The sequence below is a fragment of the Oncorhynchus nerka genome, linkage group LG27 (genome assembly GCF_034236695.1).
Source record: "Oncorhynchus nerka isolate Pitt River linkage group LG27, Oner_Uvic_2.0, whole genome shotgun sequence".
NCBI classification, from domain to species: domain Eukaryota; kingdom Metazoa; phylum Chordata; class Actinopteri; order Salmoniformes; family Salmonidae; genus Oncorhynchus; species Oncorhynchus nerka.
Genome location: NC_088422.1, coordinates 72,595,010 through 72,610,577, shown reverse-complemented (window position 1 = coordinate 72,610,577; position 15,568 = coordinate 72,595,010). Strand labels below are relative to the sequence as shown.

General features: G+C 43.8%; 2 protein-coding genes across 2 annotated transcripts; one reads left to right on the top strand and one right to left on the bottom strand.

Moving 5' to 3' along the window:
• The first annotated feature begins 192 nt into the window (after nt 1–192).
• On the top strand, nt 193–4,097 carry LOC115112389 (forkhead box protein F1-like). The gene is made up of 2 exons (XM_029639420.2): nt 193–1,510; nt 2,925–4,097. The coding sequence occupies exons 1-2, from the start codon at nt 538–540 to the stop codon at nt 3,086–3,088; spliced, it is 1,137 nt and encodes a 378-aa protein (XP_029495280.1). The 5' UTR covers nt 193–537; the 3' UTR covers nt 3,089–4,097.
• Nucleotides 4,098–7,174: 3,077 nt separating this feature from the next.
• Nucleotides 7,175–15,053, bottom strand: LOC115112388 (methenyltetrahydrofolate synthase domain-containing protein-like). The gene is made up of 8 exons (XM_029639419.2): nt 14,891–15,053; nt 14,634–14,737; nt 11,037–11,150; nt 10,754–10,867; nt 9,664–9,754; nt 9,432–9,544; nt 9,174–9,299; nt 7,175–8,186 (listed from the first exon to the last, which is right to left on the bottom strand). The coding sequence occupies exons 1-8, from the start codon at nt 14,916–14,918 to the stop codon at nt 7,269–7,271; spliced, it is 1,608 nt and encodes a 535-aa protein (XP_029495279.1). The 5' UTR covers nt 14,919–15,053; the 3' UTR covers nt 7,175–7,268.
• Between the last annotated feature and the right edge of the window lie 515 nt (nt 15,054–15,568).

The window sequence follows — 15,568 nt, the reverse complement described above, 5'->3', positions numbered from 1 at the left end:
ATCATTTTCTGTTCAATAAAATGTAACTTTGAGTGTTAAGAAAGACCCACTTCTCTGATTCTGAGTTGGAAAAAAACTGCTCCCAGACAAACTAAAGCCAGGCAGATGTGTGTGAGTGGGAGGGGACTGGGCGGGCCCGGTGCGCCAATGACGTCCTGATGGTCAAGCGCTCGAGCTAGCAAGGCGCTGATGGCAACGGATAAGTAAAAGGCGAGCTCCTCCGGACGCACGAGAACACACCGACTGAAGTTGAAGTAGCTCCCGTCTCTCCCCTATTTAAAGTTGGACAATCGCTACGGATTTCAGGGTTCACATTGGCTAAGGAATTTAGGCACCAAAAGGAAGAGCGCATTAACGCACGGTTTACAGAAATTCAGCTTTGCATTTGACCGTGCGTAGTTCCACAGCATCGAGATTATTGGTAACCATCTGAAACTTTTCTTTGATTATTTATACGAAGTTTCTAGTACTACTTCAAAACGAGGACGTGGATATTTTTGTCAAACTTTTTTTGCCATTGCGCTGATAGTCTAACTAATGACGGCAGAGGTCCAGCAGCCCCCAGCGCAGACTCCTGCCCAGAGCAGCCCGATGTCTGCCCCGGAGAAGCCCCACGGACAGACCACTGTGATGGAGACCGCCTCCTCCACCACCAAAACCAAAAAGACCAACGCGGGGATCCGCCGTCCGGAGAAACCCCCCTACTCTTACATTGCGCTCATAGTCATGGCTATCCAGAGCTCTCCCACCAAACGCCTGACGCTCAGTGAAATTTACCAGTTCCTCCAGAGCCGCTTCCCGTTTTTCAGAGGCTCTTACCAAGGATGGAAGAATTCCGTGCGTCACAACTTGTCCCTGAATGAGTGCTTCATAAAGCTGCCCAAGGGGCTCGGGCGGCCCGGGAAGGGCCACTACTGGACTATCGACCCAGCCAGTGAGTTCATGTTCGAGGAGGGATCCTTCCGCAGGAGGCCACGGGGCTTCAGGCGTAAATGCCAGGCGCTGAAGCCCATGTACAGCATGATGAACGGCCTGGGATTCAACCACCTCCCAGAGTCCTATAATTTCCAGGGGAGCGGCGGGGGCCTGTCCTGTCCGCCCAACGGCTTGTCTTTGGACAGTGGGATTGGGATGATGAATGGACACTTGGCAGGCAACATGGAGGGGATGGGTCTGTCCGGGCACTCCATGTCCCACTTGTCGGCCAACAGTGGACATTCCTACATGGGAAGCTGCACAGGATCCACGGGGGGCGAGTACCCCCACCACGACAATTCAGGCTCGCCCCTCCTCACCAGCGGGGGAGTGATGGAGCCGCATCCCGTCTACTCAAGCTCGGCCTGGGCTCAAGCGCCTTCGTCCTCTCTGAATAACGGAGGTTCTTACATCAAGCAGCAGCCACTGTCTCCCTGCAACGCCGGGGCGAACCCGCTGCAGCCCAGTTTACCCACACATTCCCTAGACCAATATAATCTTCATCAGAACGGACACAGTAACACGGATTTGCAAGGTAAACTAACATCGCCAAATGATTACGCATGCCTTTTACAGTCAGTCTAAAGTATGTGCAAAATAAACACTAGGCCTATTCTATAGCTCACTATTTCCTTTGAACCACATCAAAACAGTTTAATTTAAATTACAAACGAGGTGAAGAAAAACATGAAAATATCTCGGCATATAGAGCATTGCTTCGCAGAAAGCAGATACAAAGTGATTGCATATAGTAGGCCAATAGCAATAATGTAAAGGTCTTTAGGCAGCCTTCGCCTGCCCTACTGCAATCAGTGGGCAAAGATATGAACTGAGCACTGGGCATGCTCAGTGCATTTGTTTTCACTTAGGCCTACAACAACTCCATTATGCCACAGTTTTTGGCGGATAATATTGGTTAGAATTGATGGTTCTGTTATCTTGGAAATAAGGAAATGGACGCAAGAAACCATCGTCTAATTATCCAGTGAGTAGGTTAAGTAATTCAGTTTCCTGTCCTCATTTAACTGGCCAAGGAGTGGGACAACTAACAAACAGCAGGTTTAACCCGCACTCTGTTTTCCTAATACATTCCTGGAGGTGGTTTCAGGAAGCACTCGGACGGCACGTCTTCTGGGACTTGTGTTTAGAATGGTGCCAATCTAGAGACAAAAACAACAAGCGCGAGACGGAGCCAGCCAACTCAAGTCCCGGAGGCACAGGGTCCTCCGGGATTCGCGTGCGAGCAGGCCACTGTCAATTAGAACTATCCCACCCTCGAGCTCTCCAGACGGTTCTCAGCCTCAACAGTTCTATACGACAGCCCCAATCAGCGGGGTAGACAGACCGGGGTTTTTACAAATTAAATGAAAGATTGTCTACCCAAATCACAATTATTGTTCCCGAAAGGCAATTTAGGACGAATTTAGCCTCTTCAACAATATTCTGAAAAGATTTAGGTAATACTAATCCTACTTCAATCGATTTTTATATCATAGTATAGTAATATTACAATAATATAGGCTAAATAATACGATGCACAATATTACAATTCACCCTATAAATAACAAATTAGTCCAACATCAAAAATCTCAGAAGTCACTTTTGAAAATAGGGCTTTTTTCCCCCTTTTTTTGTATTTTATTTTTTACATTTTCTTTCTATAGACAAAAGGTAAATGTGTGTTATTATTATGGATAATTTAGGGCTATTTGCAATCACCCAGTGATTTCCTTGTACCAACAAATAAGTATTTTTTAAACTAATTTGCTACCACCTTTTCTTTAAAATGCTGGCCTATATCCTTCTCGACTTATGGTTCTTACTAGCCCATTCAAAAAGACAACCATATTGTTTTTGGCAATTGACAGCAACACATTCTCATTGGGTTGGCATGCTATATGGCATAAGGTGAACTAATATATTCTTTACTCTTGTATCTGTATTCTTAGGTATTCCACGGTACCATTCCCAGTCTCCCAGTATGTGTGACCGGAAGGAGTTCGTCTTCTCCTTCAACGCGATGACGTCCTCAACGATGCATTCGCCCAGCAGCAGTTCCTACTATCATCACCAACAGGTCGCCTACCAGGACATCAAGCCCTGCGTCATGTGACAGCACTTACAGTGAATAACGGACATCACTGACTTGAGCCACTAAAGCTAAAGCGGCTGCAAGGCTGAGACGAGGAAGCAACCCAACCCTTGGAGGTAGGAGAGAAGGCAGGCCCTGGCGCGCGCTGTAAGAGAAGCAACAGTAACGCCAGAGAACCCATAAACTAAACAACTTTTCACACAAAAAAAAGGATTTGGTACAGAGACATAAATACGTGCAAATGCAGATTTAGTTCAACTTCAATGTTTATCTGTCTCAGAAACCAAAAAGGGTGTGGAAATACCACAGAACAACCTTGTGGTGTAGGCCTAAGCTGTGGGCTATTTTCAAGAAATGTCTGTGTGCCACACAAGAGGTAAAGCAGAGACCGGTTGACACTCACCTCATGCATCTCAACCCCAGCTGCCGCTTGGTACTATAACTCTGCGGGCGGATGACTACCACTTGAGAATATTTTACAATGTACAATAATGTGTATTATTTTTGTTATGCATTCAAACGATATACTGCGGGGACAATTTCATTGTTCATTTATCCGGGTTAGGCTACTCGGCTCCATCGAAGTGATAGTTAGATTTTGATTTGATTTTCTGAGACGTTTGGACTAAGCTTAGGCTACACCATGCATTAAACATTTTTAAATCAACAACAAGACGATCTGAATTAAGGAATGATGAAGGCACTTTTTAAATAGTAAAGCGCAACTTCTTATTTATTCTGTGCATATTTTTAATTGTACACTTATAGCCACAATATTGAAGTATGCTTTATTGGCAATATTTGCCATGACTCGTTCTTATTTGTTTTAAAACGGAAATTGAAGATATAGATGTAAGCACTGTTAGTTACATGTCTATTTAGGTGTATATATCCGTGTAGACACCCGTTATTTTTCAGCACTGTATAAATTGTAAATGATGTTATGCTGAGTATTGGCATACTCGAGTGTCTTTAGATTAGTCTGTATATTACTACACACGATTTGTAAAATAAAACGTATTGGCATGCAGTTTGTTTAACTGGCTGAAATACCTATACAATTATTTCTGTTCCAATTATTTTGACACTTGTCGAATGTTCTTTTTTCCCCCATGATAAAAACAAAACAATTATACATGCAGATACAGTTCAGTCTATTCTACTGTGTGGTGCAACAGGAAGGCTACATATTTTTTGGGGTGTTCTATTTAAGGTGTCTTGAAAATTGAAAATATTCGTCATAACACAGTCCTTAATATTCTAATATTCTGGTCATCGACCAAATGTTTTCATGTGAAAATAGGCCACACACATTTAGGAATTGATTCGGGTTTAGACAAGAATATGCCTTTAGGTGAACACATCATGCATTAGTATATGCTACATCCATAGCCTAATGACGCTCATGTTAAAGGAATTAGCGAAAAACACAATAGCCTATGGTTGGATATAAAATAAGACATATCTGTTGGAGGTCGAAAACTCCTGCCCAATGTAGAACTGTGTAATCGGAGTGTATGTTGCAATTAACCCTTAACAAATCAAAGCCAGCAGTTACGGGGGAGGGCGAATTCGCCTCGGATTCGGTTTCAAAGAGGGAGGAAAACGCGTGCCCACCGCCGAGAACCATTTATCCTACTCTTATAAAAGGCACAACGGGCTCGCAGACTACCTTTTCTCAAATACCGCATTCTGGATGGGAGGTTGTTTTTACTGGAATATAGTAGGCTGTAGAAAGTTTAGCCAATGCTAAATTACATTTAAAAGTGAGTTTTTATTTTGATGTGTGGGTTGTCTTTTTTCAACCTTGAGATTATGGGCTTATTCTCATTACGTTATCTGGTTTGCAATTATTTTTATTTTTTAAAGTATCAACATACTTGTTGCTGTAGATGCTTGTAGGCCTTGCCTAATTAGCGCTACATTGCATGACATCTGCTGCCCCCCCCAAATAAAATACATAGCGAATCACACAAGGCTTAAATCAGTATAAAGACAACTAAAATAATATAGGCCTAAGCACTTATCGTGCATTATAAGACACCCCGGTCTTATTTCCATTTTTGAATCTAAAGGCTGGACTGCAGAAAAGCCGGCCAGGCTTGGAGCGACTGTTCAAAATATTAACTTTTACGATCTGAAATGATGCCATTTTTACACGAAAACATGTCGATTCAATCTTTCAATTTGTTACTTTGTAAATGTCATATTGTACAGAATGTAGGCCTGTTTCAGCGCCGAATCTAACTTTAAATCAGCATGCTTCATTTGACTTAAATGGGTAATTTATGCACAAATCCATTATACGCAAATAGATATAAGTGCACTGAATTCCCAAGCTATAAAGAGCACTTCAACACTATACTATAACTAGTTAAGTAAAACATATTCGAATGAAACAATACAACAAATGTTGCATTCACTATCAAAACGTTTTGACTAATATTGAAATACTGCCTGTTGAAATGTACCGTTTAAACCATTAGTGTAAGAAAAAAGATTTAGGCCATTCTAGAAGAAGCCCTTTTTTAAATATTTAATATATATATATATATGTCTGAAAAAATGCCTCCAATAGCAAAGGAACAAAGTAAATCGCACAAATATTATATTTGGCATTTCAATAGTCACTTCAACTTGATGTTAGTGTTTTTATTATATTAAAGTAACCACTTTAGCTGCACTATAACGTTTTTACCTACAAGAACAAATACAGTAATACAACTTAAGTGTTTTGGAAGTGAAGTATTGTTATAATAGCTTATTCTCAGTGATATTCTCACATTGGGCCCCATGCCCTGCTGTGTATATGTTAGAGTTTCTGTGTGTGACTATGTATGTATGGAGCTGTGTTATCTCGAGGTCACCACTCTCTGAACTCCAGTGAAATTCCCTTGTATGAGCAGAGCACACAGGGGCAGCAGGCCCAGTCGCTCCACACTGCAGCGGAGGGACCACACATTAGCATGCTGATGACGTGAGCCGGGGCGCAGCACCTCTATGGGGCTGGGATTCCTGCTGGGGCTCCACAGCTGTTCCCCGGCCTGGGCTGGATGACAGCTCCATAAAAAGCCTGCCTGGGTTCTGGTCTGGAGAAGCAGACATGCTATGTGCTTGTCCCTCAGCCTGAGTCGAACCTACTCTGAACTGTAGGACACCTCTTTGGCCAAGCCAAGCACTAGCACAGCAGCTATAAGTCACTGTGTTAGGCCAACCAGATGCACACAGGTCGTCACAGGGTTAGGGCACTGCAGGTAGCTGCAGATAGAACCTCAAACGGTGACCAAGCTAGGTTCAAATATCTAAACCATCAGACATGTCATGCCAGCCATAATGTTTACCTGCTGGGGTTAGACAAGATATCTTTAGCAATAAATAGCTCAGAGGTTAGCACATCCAGTATACTACAGCTAGTCCTCTTAACTCCTGCTCCCCACATACCACCCTCAGACAGACTAATTGGACGTGTCAGGCCCTCTGGTAGGCTATACCATGTGTTATGCCACAAGCTACCCACTAGCAAGAGGAGTGCTGAAAAACAGTCCAATACTGACAAAAGACATAAACAAGGTCCTATGAGAGGCTTGGACACTTGATGAAGGGTTAACACACCAGCTCACCATCCATCTTAGTATACTATTTTCCTAATCTGTTTTAGCTTTAGGTTCATATTTTCTCCAGATTGTTCGTCAGTAGGATAACTTACAATAGGAGCACACAGTACTGACAGACTAGCGGTGTGTGCACAGATCATCATGACAGTCATAGGTTGATTAGTCCTGGGTTTTGAGTTATAAAGAAGACAAAATGGTTAAAACTATGAACTCAAAGTATGGTTTATTTAGTACACAAAATATCCTGTGAATTCTGATGGCATTACATGTAGGGCATTAAACATTGCACCTGCACAAAGAGACTAACAGGGAAACCTCCAACCTCTCCTTCCTTTGTGACTGACAGACAGGCCTGCCAGTGTGGATGAAACTTCTGTATAAGAACATTTCAAACGTAAATGGGGTTACGTGTTATCAATACCAACACTAAAAACCATAACGACAAACCAAACTCTGCTTAAGGCATTAAACATATTTTCACACTTCACATTGGTACAGTGAAGGTATCATCCTTCCCTTTCATGAAACACAGCCTTTTCTTTCTGCTGGCTTGGCTTCTGTACAGAGATGGACATAGAAGCAGGCAGTTACTCGTTATGGTTGAGCTCCTGCTTGGGGGAATCTGCCTCTGGTTCACTCGTACTCTCTCTACTTTCTCTAGCTGTATTTTTGGGGCCTGTATTTGGTCTGGGCCTCCGGTTGCTTGGACCTGGCCTCCTGCCTCCCCTCTGGCTCTTGGCCAGCTCAGCCTGCAGGTCGTGGCCGTTCAGGGAGAGCCCCTCCAGGGCGGCCAGGGCCTGGTCTGCAGCCTGGGGGTCTAAGTAGTCCAGGAAGGCCCGGTGCTGAGCACCCTGCCACGTGAGACGGATGGGGGCTGCCTCCCTCTCCCGGAGAGCAGTCTTCAGCTCGCTGACACGCAGCCCGGCAGGGATGCCCCCCAGGTACACTGTGGTCACAGTCAGGGGGGGCCTGCGCTCACGGGGCTCGCCACCTTCCTCCCTGCCCTCTTGCCTGACCCCATCCCTGTCCACCTCTCTTCCCCTCCCCCTGGCCCCCTCCCGGCCTCCTCCTCTGCCTCTCCCCCTACTTCCATCTCTGCCCCCCTCACGGAAGCCCCCATTGCGGAATCCCCTGACCCTCCTACCCCCCTCTCTGCCTCCCTCCTGGCCTCCCTCCCCATCACCATCCCTACCCCCCTCTCTGTCCCCCTCCCTCCTCACTCTTGGTGGGCGTCGTCTGGGTTTCTGCTCAGTCTCCTCTCTGGACTCCCCGTTGGGGTCCCTCTCAGAGTCCTCTTGGGTGTCCCGTCTAGGCCTGCGCCTGGGCTCACGCCGGGGTCTATCACCCTCTGACCTGGGCTCTCTGTCCCTCCGGGGCTCCCTCCTGGCCCTCTCCCTGGGCTGCGGGGGAGGGTGGGTCCCCAGGGTCACGTCTTTCCCTTGCTCCTCCTCCAAGGCCCGGAGCTTCTTCAGCACGGGGATCTTCTCCAGCATCTCAGTGTTCAGCTGCAGGTATACAACAGGACAGGCTCAGGGCTGCTCAAGGTCATATCACAGCAGGGCTGCTCAAGGTCAGCAAAGGCACTGGGTTAAGGGCAGCCCAGCTCTGGGTCATGCCAAGAAGAATGGAGTTTAGTAAAGTGATGGGGTATAAACAATCAAGAAAGCTGATGTTTGGTGCCTGTTCATGCTGTTTTAGGTGACCATGCAAATGTTCAGTGCATGCTAGATTGCACGACTAGACTACTCGACAAACCTCAAAGGGCACAACAACAAACACAACAGTACTCCATAACAACACATCTATGCTTACAGTACATGAATGCAGAGGAAACAGACTGACAGAGTCTTCAGGAGTGCTGATAACCTCTCTGACCGTATCATCTTTATTGTGGGGGGATATTCCACTTCCCTGGTAAAGCTATATAAAGACAGCTCTCTAATTTCCCAGGGCAGAGCGTGTCTGCTAAGGCTTTGATGGCGACTGCTCCTGTACAGGATATAATGTGCCATTGTTTTTACCTTGGCCCCGGTGCCCTCTCTTTAACTGGGCCTTGCACAGCCAGGCTGGCCCAGTGGAGAGGCCTTTGATGAACAGACATGGCCTTCCTGTCTACGAGGTCAGCATGGGTCCTCAGGACGGGCATGGTGGTCTTAAGGGACCCCAGAGGTAGCGTGCGTGTGTGTGTGTAATGGATATACTTCTACGGGAAGGTGAGCAAACAAAACTCAAGCAACACGGTTTGAGGTGCAGCCAAAAGTCACTGGAAAACTACAGAAGATGGGCGCAACTTTGGCCTCATTTTAAAAACTGTTTTCTAGCTCAAATCATTGAGGTTTCAGCCACTCAGCAACATACAGCAACTAATAGCAGTCGTATGAGTAAAACCAGCAGCTGTAGCTAGCAGCAGCAACAGTAGTTCGAACAACTGCATGGGCAATGGAATGAATCATATTGAACGACAGTAAACTGGGTGAGATTTAGTGTTGTACCTTAGTCCAGATGATGCCCTGGGAGTTGGGGCGTTGGCAGTCTGTCTTGATGACTCTGGTCGGGGTGAGGATGTAGTCCACAGTGATATCATGGCTCTCAATCAGATCCTCTGGGATGTCAACAACCTGCAGAAATACACAGACATCAAGCACAGATACACATTGCAAAATAATAGGAATCTGGAACATGAAGCAACACTTATTCAGGTTAAGACCAAACACAGTGTGTGACTTCATGTTGTGGGATAACAGGCTAACCTGGCAGTCATGGACGATGGTAACCACCACAGTGGATTCCGTCACAGCCCCCATGCAGAGCATCATGGCATACTCCATGTCAGCAAAACCCTCTCCTTTACCTATCCGGTAACCTGAGGAGAAAGGAGAGATGAGATTAATCCTAACAGTCTGGGTGTTGGTGCTGAGCCAGAACTTTCCTGGACCAGGGTAGGTGTCCACTGCCCACAGAGTTCTTTCTGCGGGCTCTCACCTTTCTCAGACACGGCCACAGAGCCAACCACCAGAAGATCCACCTGAACCTTGGAATCCAGACCCACAGGGATGCTGAACTCCTTCACTCCCTGGTGAAGAAACAAAGAAAAGGAAAAAGAATACAGAAAAAGGAAGAAAGAAAGAAAGAAAAGGTGAGAACAGGTGCACCAGATCACAAGAAACATTGGATTCAAACATTTTACGTTTGAAACCCGACGCTCCAACTAGTCTGGGAACAAAGCATTTGATCTTCTATGGTGGATTCACCAAGTTGTACAGAGTGACAGCATGTTCATGGGGATAATGAATGGGAAGTGATAAATGAAGGAGGTAAAGTGAGATGTTGAATCCATGTGCGCTGGGGCTGGATGGAGAGGGATATGTTTGGCGGCGTCGGGATGGGTGTTGGGGGAGAAGTAGTGTTGAGCGATTAGTGCTTTTTGAGGTTTGTTCAGTTTATTACTGCAATTTTTTATAAACATGAAATGCACTACCCATTATGTGTGTTGAATGCTGTAACAGAACACAACTACTAAAAGTCCCATGATGGTAGTGACTGCTTTTCACTTATTAACATGACTTTACTTTAATATTGCAGCTGTGTGTACTACATTTGTTTTATTTGATGACTTTATTATTAAATTCCAAGTCATCATCTCATCTCTATAGAGCTGCTGCCTATGCAGTCTGTCAAAATCATTATCTCAGCAGGTCTTCAAAGTAAATAAAGCACGAAGCAACTGCTCTCTATGTATCCCTTATTAGTCGCGCATTCTTCTCTCTCTTACATAGCAGGCGTAAGAATCAGACGGGACAAGTAGACGCACAATGGATTATGTTCATTGTATTTAACTATCAAGTTCTGTACTAAACTATGTAGAACTTTGGCCTGTTGGAAACTACAACGTTGCACAGTTTGGGCTGGATCTGATTTATCTCTAGAGAAACTGCAGCGCAATGAGCTCACAGAAGAAAAAAACAGAACAAAATTGAATTCAAATAATTGAACTGAAGTCAATTAGTTGTTTAAAAAAATAAAAATACATTTCATTTAAATGCTCGGCACTAGTGAGAAGGGACTGACTCGCCTGCGAGGTGGAGCACACTCTCAGTTCTTCTTTGCTTGCTCCCTCAGGCGGGACAATTTTATTGAAGAGTCCTGTGCGAAGGCGAGGGGTCGGCACCAGCAGGGTTTTCCTCGCCTAGAAGCCAGAGTTTAGTAAGATAAGAGAATATAAACCATAGACAGATGAGTAAAGGGCTTCTAATACAAATAACCTAATGCCAGCACTCCATGGTTATGATCTGGTGATGAGACAACACTACTGAACCAATGGCCCAGGCTCATGGCGGCCTGTGACCCAGGGCTACCTGCAGCACGGCCAGCCTCGCCCCCTCCAGCGGCTTGTCAGGGTCCACCTTCACCTCGTCAGTCTCATTGAATACCTGCAGCTCCGACACCTTGGCGCAGGCAGTGTGGGCACCCTGGGGGCAGAGAGGGGGAGAGGGGGTAAGGAGAGAGGATGTGAGTGCACACTTACATCCAGGGTGATGTAGCGTGCCTGCTGCTGGGGTCGGTCCGGGTTCACTTTGACCGTCTGGCTGGACTTGAACTCCTGCAGGGCTGAGAGACGGTCACAGGCCGGGACCGCACCCTGACCGCATAGACAACCACATACAGCAAGACAAGCATCCACACACACACAAAGGATAAGGGGTTCAAAAGCATGTGTCAAAAATAGGTTTTCTGAAAATAGAGATTTTACCACAGGTCAAAGACAAAGGTACTATGATAGCTACTAGCCTACAATATGACATATCTAATAAGGTAGTTAGGCTAGCTATAGCCTGAAGAACCCAAGTTTAATTGCATAGAATTCTACTTCGGCAGAAATGAGCGTTTGGATCAGGAAAGCTTCCTCTCACAACTCTACATACCGGTTGTCTGTGTGGTTGGTCCTTTGCAGGTAGGAATGTGAGACAAAACATCTACAGAGTAGCGTTATCACCCTGACCTTCAGTGTGCTAGTCGTCTGTATTTCGTTTGTATTTTCAATACTGATGCAATTTGCACGGGACAAAACACTTGTACAATATGGCAGAGCGTAACCAACGGCAAACACTTACAGATAATTGTGAGAAAACATGCCTTGACTGAAGGTCTGGCAAATAGGTCTGGCAGCACAACCGATTAGTAAACATACTGAAAATGTAGAAATGATGTGACCAAACTGAATAAAAAGGAACAATACTATGAAATAAAAGATAAACGACATAAAGAATGATAGTAAAAAGCTTTGGAGCACCTTAAATTACATTAAGCAAAAACGCACACTTGGCTTCATCATTCAACGAATCAGATGGCTCATTCATTACAAAACCCACTGATATTGCCAACTACTTTTTAAAATTTTCATTGGCAAGATTAGCAAACGCTACACATCCAAGTATAACTGACCAAATTATGAAAGACAAGCATTGTAATTTTGAATTCGGCAAAGTGAGTGTGGAAGAGGTCAAAAAATTGTTGTCTATGAACAATGACAAGCCACGAGGTCTGACAACTTGGATGGAAAATTACTGAGGATAATAGTGGACAATATTGCCGCTCCTATTTGCCATATCTTCAATCTAAGCCTACTAGAAAGTGTGTGCCCTCAGGCCTGGACAGAAGCAAAAGTCAGTAAAGCCCCCATTACTTGCTCAAATAGCTGACCAATCAGCCTTTTACCAACCCTTAGTAAACTTTGGAAAAATTGTTTGACCAGATACAATGCTATTTTACAGGAAAAAATTGACAACAGACTTTCAGCATGATTATAGGAAATTACATTCAACAAGCACAGCACTTACACAAATGACAGATGATTGGCTGAGAAGAAATGATAAAAAGATTGTGGGACTGTTTTGTTAAGACTTCAGTGTAGCTTTTGACAATATCGATCAGTCTGCTGCCAGAAAAACATATGCGTATATACACTTCAGCTACTGAAATGACTGCAACACTGAAAGAGCTGTGGTTAGTTTCAGAATGGGTAGAAAGGAATGAGTTAGTCCTAAACATTTCAAAAAACTAAAAGCATTGAATTTGGGACAAAAAAAATAAACCACATCTAAACCTTGTAATGAATAATATGGAAATTGAGCAAGTTGAACTTACTAAACTGCTTGGAGTTCCCCTAGATTGTAACCTGTCATGGTCAAAACATGTTGATACAACAGTAGCTAAGATGGGGAGAAGTCTATCCATAATAAAGCTCTTCTCTGCCTTAACAGCACTATCAAAAAGGCAGGTCCTACACGACCTCATTTTGTCGCACTTAGACTACTGTTCAGTCAATTGGTGACAATTGGCTCGGAACAGGGCAGCATGGCTGGCCCTTAAATGTACATGGAGAGCTAACATTAATAACATGCATGTCAATCTCATGGCTCAAAGTAGAGAGATTGGCTTCCACACTATTTGTTTTTGTAATAAGTGTTGACAAGCTGAATGCACCAAGCTGTCTGTTTAAACTACTAGCACACAGCTGACACACATGCATACCCCACAAGACATGCCACCAGGGGGCTCTTCACAATCCCCATGTCCAGAACAGACTATGGGAGGCACACAGTACTACATAGAGCCATGACTACATGAAACTCTATTCCACATTAGGTAACTGATGCAAGCAGCAGAATAAGATTTTTAAAAAGATCAAAATACACCTTATGAAACAGTGGGTACTGTGAAGAGACACGCACACTACACACACACATTGTAATAATTTTGTATGTGGTACTATACATTCTGTATTTTAGATATGTAATGGCGTAATAATGTTATATAAAACCCTCTTAGCCCCCCCCCATATCTGAGATATCTACTGCAGCCCTCATCCTCCACATACACCTGTTCTGCCAGTCACATTCTGTTAAAAGTCCCCAAAGCACACACATCCCTGGGTCACTCCTCTTTTCAGTTCACTGTAGCTAGCGACTGGAACGAGCTGCAACAAACACTCAATCTCTTCATTCAAAGACTCAATCATGGACACTCTTGCTGACAGTTGTGGTTGCTTTGTGTGATGTATTGTCTCTACCTACTTGCCTTTTTTTTTTGCTGTTGTCTGTGCCAAATAATGTTTGTACCCTGTTTCATGCTGCTACCATGATGTGTTGCTACCATGTGTTATCATAGGATGGCAGCAACACGTCTTAGGTCTCTCTTTATGTAGTGTCGTCTCTCTTGTCGTGATGTGTTTTGTCCTATATTTTTTTATTTAAATTTATCCCAGCCGCCATCCCCGCAGGCCTTTTGCCAGGCCATCATTGTAAATAAGAATTTGTTCTTCACTGACTTGCCTAGATAAAAAAAAAAACATTTTTAAATATGATGTACTGAGGTAATGTTTTGTGTGTGATGTAAGTGCATTAATGTGTTTGGACCCCAGGAAGAGTAACTGCTGCCTTGGCAGAAGCTAATGGGGATCCCTAATAAATACAAACGCATTCGGTTACATTCGGCTATTGTTAGCATATTGTGCAAAAAGTCGGATAAACAACACTTTCCTGTTGATACCTGATCTCAACCTCCTACAGCCAAAAGGACCAACAGCATGTACAACCGGTAAAGTGTAAGTATTATTTTCTTCAACATTGTCTTGCAGAGACTACGGAGTATTTTCTACAGCTACTTTCAGACTGGTGTCATGGAGTAACCATGGTAGCAGTCTGATGTTTAGGTAAGGCTAGCTAGAGACATGTATTAGTGCTGACCAATGGCTGTGGAGAGCGCACAATGAACATTTTACAATACTTTTCAAAATGGCTATATGGGACCTTACCAGCAGCACATGCAAAATATACATTTAAACTACAGACAAACATGGTTTCAAACTTGATATTTTGACAAATACTAAGAGGGTTAGCTTTAGGAATAAATCAATCAAATTGCAGTACACTGAACCTCCAGAAATGCCCTACCTTAAAATTGGGGATTCTGTTGTGCACAGGCCTTGGAAAGTTTGCAAGATTCTTAGCTTCAATGTAATCCCAAACTTTCTCTCGGATGTCCCATTTCGTGGCCCCTAAACAGAAAACAATTCACATGCTTGATGAAATGACAGTTTTGAAGAAAGGGTCAGATAAATCCCAACTTCATAACGGCAACTGCTAGGCTACCATCCATTGGCATGCGTTAGCATTAGTGACTTTTCGCTAAACACGCAGCAATCATTTACCGGGATTAATCGTAATAGCGGCCTCCATTGTCCTCTCGTCGAAGATGTAGAAAATTCTCACAAATAACTGACGATTAGTCAAACTATCACAAAGTGACCACAGATTAATTTGCGCACGTGGGAGTTCTGTAACATTGTAGCAACAGCTGCTTGTCAGGGATGTTTTTTTCTGTATGGTAGCTCGGAAAGACCAAACCTTACACCGTCAAAAGCAAACGTGGGGTACATTCATTAAGCAGATTCTGTTACAAAACGTATAACGCAAGCAACCGTAACTAACGGGGAAGGACATTCCTAAATTTGTCCTAAAGAAACTATCGTTTTAGAACATTTTGCAACTGTTTGGACTAATGATTGCACATGTCGATTCTCCACTGAGAAATCGCACACTGCACACGGTGCTTGATACATTGATTTAGCCTATCAGATAAGTGTCTAATTACAATGTTTATTACTAAGCAGAAGGACAATCGTCTAATCAGGCACACTTAATTATTTTATGGCTTTAATGGACATATGAACACAGTAAGATAAAAATAAACTACATAAATGTTAAACAATTGCTAAATAAAATATTTAAAAAACAAAAACATTAAAGAAAATCTGGAATATTAAAATGGCCAAAATATGACACAAAATAAAGAAGAGGCAAAGAAAGCCTCAAATACTGTAACCTAA

Excerpts from the sequence above, each read along its gene's own strand:
- LOC115112388 (XM_029639419.2), bottom strand. The coding sequence starts at position 14,918 with ATGGAGGCCGCTATTACGATTAATCCCG. Across the intron at positions 14,738-14,890 it reads CGCTATTACGATTAATCCCG|GGGCCACGAAATGGGACATC; the intron begins GTAAATGATTGC and ends TTTTCTGTTTAG. Across the intron at positions 8,187-9,173 it reads AGGGCATCATCTGGACTAAG|CTGAACACTGAGATGCTGGA; the intron begins GTACAACACTAA and ends GTATACCTGCAG.
- LOC115112389 (XM_029639420.2), top strand. The coding sequence starts at position 538 with ATGACGGCAGAGGTCCAGCAGCCCCCAGCGCAGACTCCTGCCCAGAGC. Across the intron at positions 1,511-2,924 it reads CAGTAACACGGATTTGCAAG|GTATTCCACGGTACCATTCC; the intron begins GTAAACTAACAT and ends CTGTATTCTTAG.